Source organism: Plasmodium gaboni, chromosome 5 (assembly GCF_001602025.1).
Source record: "Plasmodium gaboni strain SY75 chromosome 5, whole genome shotgun sequence".
NCBI lineage: Eukaryota > Apicomplexa > Aconoidasida > Haemosporida > Plasmodiidae > Plasmodium > Plasmodium gaboni.
The window spans coordinates 899,444-904,346 of record NC_031485.1 but is presented as its reverse complement, the minus strand read 5'-3'; the positions used below and the strand labels follow the sequence as shown (position 1 = coordinate 904,346).

Here is a 4,903-nt window from a genome sequence, read left to right as displayed (position 1 = left end):
TATATAAATAAAAAAATTTTTCCATTTTTTAAAAATAAATATTTTTTTTTTTATTTTTTTTATAATTTTTTTTTTTTTTTTTTTTAAATAAAAATTTTTTTTTTTTTTTTTAAATTTTTATAATTTTTTTTTTTTTTTTTTTTTTTTTTTTTTTTTTTTTTCTGTGTAAAATATTTTATTATTTTCTGTTTGGATTCAAAATGTTGTTCAATTTTTTGGCTTGCTTATGTGACAAAGTTGAAGAAGCTAAATTATTTAGATATGATTTATCCAATGAATTGATGAGTGTAGATATTTTTTTGTTACAGTCACTATCTGAAAAATCAGTTTCATATATTGTTAAGAATATTTCAATAATTTTTGATGTATTAGAATTATCTTTTCCAAATAAAAGAGGATGGTTTTGTGAAACTAGATCTATAAGATTTTTATGTACTCTTCTACCTTCTGCATCATCTTCTTTTATTGGCAAATGATTTAACCATACTTTTATTAGATCTTCTGCATTATTAAATTTTGATGTATGCATTAAAACAACATCACCTAAGGCTGCTACAGCATTGTCAATAGCTGAGATATGTTCTTTTGGTTTTTTATTTGATGTATTTTCATGTATTAATTTTAATAAATATTCTACTGCTATATTTGCATACTTTCCAAATGCTTCAATTTTTGTTGCTTGTATAACACCATAACATGCTGCTTGTTTTACTTTGTCATCTGCATGATTAATATTTAATAATAATGGGTTCATGAAAAAGTCCCATAAATTTATACTCTTTTCTTGTAAAAATTCTAATAAATCATCACATACATACAATGCTAATGCTACATCTTCTGAATTTGGAGAATTCATATAATTATTAATAAATCCAATACATAATTCACAACATGTATTTAAGAATTGTGTTGGATGATATTTAATTAATACTCCTAATATATCTAATAAATTAGTTCGATAATTCTGTTCTAATTCCTCTTCTCTATCTATTATTAATAATTCATCCTCATCTACGTCATCATTATTCTTTTTCTGATTATATACTACCCTTCTATCTGTTGAATATTGTAATAAGGCAAAGATTTGATTAAAAAATAATTTTAAAGTATTTTCTGGCAATACACTAGAACCCGCTTTTTGTAAACACATATATAATCCATGAGATTCAATTATCATCACATCTAATATATATTCATAATTATCATCTAATTTTGTTTCTAATAAACTTTTTAATACTTTCTCTGCTGCTGCTGTTAATATGGCTAATAACATGGATTTATCATTATCAGTTTTTTCAGATAATATTCTTGCAGATTCAATTAATTCACTAACAGCTGTTAATGCCTTTTGTTTTATTTCATCTGACAATTCATAATTTAACATTGGCAACACAGCTGTAGCTGTTGCTTGAATGTAATCCTTATAATTTTCTTTTAATACTTCAATAATAATAATTAATAAATCTAAAGCTTTTTCTTGATCTTCTAATAAAGATGTTTTCAATCCTACATATTGTCCATTAGATACCATTGTTATAGTTAAATCTTCTTCATCATCTGTTAATGGTTTAGGCAAAACTGAAAGGACAGATAATATGGTTGGTACTATACTACTTAAATATGGATAGAAGTCATTACCTAATGCTCTACATATACGACCAATAGCTTCTTGAATATATTCTTTGACAGTATCATCAGGATCCATTTTTGTACTACTAATTTGTAATAAAGCATTCATACATTCTTTAGCATCTTCAATAAAAATTTCTTTACCAACTGATAAACCAATAATTGATATACATTCAATAGCTTTACCTCTACATGTTCTTTCTTCTTCTGAAACAGCCTTTTGAATAATATCTTTCATCATAGGTACGACGGTAGAATAATATTTTAAAAAGTCTTCTTCAATAACACCGGCAATAACTGCTATAGCAGTAACAGCTTGTTCTCTTACTAATAAATAATTGGAAGAATTCAATTTTTGTAATAAAATATCTATAATAATATCTGCATATGGTAATAAAGCCATTTTATCTAATTCTTCAGCATAATTTACAAATGCTGCTGTTGCATGTGATTGAACCCTTAAATGTACATCATTCATAGTATTAATTAATGCAGATAAAATTTCTGAGAAAAATTCTTTTTGTACATATGGTTGATGATCTAAAGATATTTGACCAATAGCTTGACAAGCTGCATAACGTACTCTAACATCTTGATCAACTAATATTTGTAACAACATTTTTATAACATGTTCTAATTGTTCTTCAATTTCATCTTCTGGTAAATATTCAATAGTTTGTGCTATAGCCATAATACCAACGTATTTATGTTCCCATGTATTTTTCATTAAAAATTCAGATACTTTATTAAAAAGAATATGAATAAATTCAGCTTCTTCTAATTCACTAAATGCTTTACCAACACGATCTAACGATTCTTCACCTATATCATATAATTCTTGACTATCATCTTTACCTTCTTTTAAAGAATTCATCCATTCATTAAAACAATCATTATTTATGTCAAGCATAAATAACATAGATAAATGTATAATCTTATCTACAAAATGAGGTACAGATAAAGCCATCTTTGGTCGACGCTCTGGAATGGTAACTAAAGCTTCAATACTTAGTGACTTCAAACTATTATCAAAATCATAATTCAATTCATTTTCATCTTTCATACATATACTAAATAATATATCACACAAACTTGTTATATGCTTAGTAAAAAATTTGGCATTATAATCTATCATTTTACCTATAGATTGAAGTACTTTCTCACATTCTTCTAAAACTGCAATATCTGAACTACTATTCTTTGCCATTAAACTTAATGATTGTAATATTAATGGGATACAACCATTTACACTCTTAACTAACGAGGAACTATTATCTTCAACAATACATGATATTAAATTAATACATTCTCCACGTACTTGTACGTTTGATGAATTTAAACCTTTCATACATATAGAAGATATTATTTCTTGTTTTCCATCTAATTCATCTGGAATACAACTCAAAATACCACCTAGAATTTTATATCCACTTATTAATACATCAACATTATTAGAATTACAAAATTCAAATGTTACTGATAATAACTCTGGCCATTGATTATGTAATAATAATTTTGATGATAAATCTATAATATTATTACATATATTACTTCTAACCATCTTATCTGTTTCAGTTCCTATATTACTAATCAATTCAGATTTTACAATGTTTTTTAAATTATCTGGTAATAATACCCAATAATTCTCTTCTTCTGCATTTCCAACTGAATTCTCATTTTTTTCTTTTTCTTCTACATCCACATGTGTGGATTTTATATATACACGAAATATATTCCTAATTAATATAGCACATTGTAATCGAACTTGACTATCTTTATGGCTTTTTAATAATTTCAATATTGATAATACTGTATTATTTAAATCATTCTTTTTATAATAGTTTAACGTATTTTCACATTCAGTTCTTATATGACTCTCAGAGCTGCTTAATCCTTCAATAACTTCTACAATTTTATCCATTAGTTCTTTTTTTTTTTTTTTTTTTTTTTTTTTTTATATCACAAAAATTGTTATAGATATATATTATATTGTATATTTAATTAGGACATACATAAATATATGTACCTTTATATATATATATATATATATTATATAAATATTTGTATTTATAATATATATATATATATATATTATATAAATATTTGTATTTATAATATCCGTTTGGACCTTTTAACACATTAAATATATAATAAAATAATTTTATATTTTAAATAATAAAGGATATATAAATAAAAATACATACATACATACATATATATATATATATTTATATATATATATATATAATAATTTCCTTAAAACAATTTTTCTTTTCTTTTCTTTTTTTATTTTTGCAAGTTTTATTATATATATATATATGTATGTATTTATATTTATGGTATATTTATGCAGTGAATACAAAATTTTATTTCCTAAAACGTTTATAAAAATATATATGCATATCTATATATATATATATTATATACATATATTTTCATTTATAATGAACCGTCGTATTTTAGTTCTTATTATATCCATTAATCTTATGAGTATTATATATATTATAAAAATATAGGCACTCTTTTTATTTATTTTTCAATGAAATATTATTATTATTTTTTTTTTTTAACCTCTTTTTAATTAATAATGGATACATACATATATATTTTTTCCTTCTTTTATTTTTAATTATGAATCACAAACATATATATATATTAATATATAAACATAAATATTTTATATAAATATATAAAAAAACATATATACGTAATATTAATATATTATTATATTATTCCTTATATTTTAATTTTTTTATTTTTTTTTTTATTTTTCGTTTTTGGATCAACATTCCAACTCCTTTTTTAAAAAAGTATTATATATATATTATATATATATATATATTATTATATTTTTCCTTATTTTTTTTTTTTTTTTTTTTTTTTCTATTTTGCCCTTCTTTTATATTTTTTTAAACGTTATATAAAACCTGCTAAAATTTTGTGAAAAAAATTAAAAAAAAATTTATATACATATAAGAAAATATAATATATATTATTATTTTTTTTTTTTTTTTTTTTTATAAATATATATATAATATATTTTATATATTAATATATAAAATATTTTTTATATCTTTTTTTTTTTTTTTTTTTTTTTAAATATTTATATATATAATATATATTATAAAATATATGGGGAAGGGATATATTAAAAAAAAAAAAAAATAGAATTCATATATTACTTATTTATGTAATATAAATATAAAATAATAAATATGATAATAAAATATTAATATATGTAATATTTACATTATAATATATATATATTTAAAAT

General features: G+C 21.0%; 1 protein-coding gene across 1 annotated transcript; it reads right to left on the bottom strand.

Moving 5' to 3' along the window:
* Positions 1-178: 178 nt before the first annotated feature.
* On the bottom strand, positions 179-3,550 carry PGSY75_0524000 (karyopherin beta; the record flags this gene model as incomplete). Its single annotated transcript, XM_018784521.1, has 1 exon — positions 179-3,550. One exon carries the CDS (start codon positions 3,548-3,550, stop codon positions 179-181), a length of 3,372 nt encoding a protein of 1,123 aa, XP_018643176.1.
* Between the last annotated feature and the right edge of the window lie 1,353 nt (positions 3,551-4,903).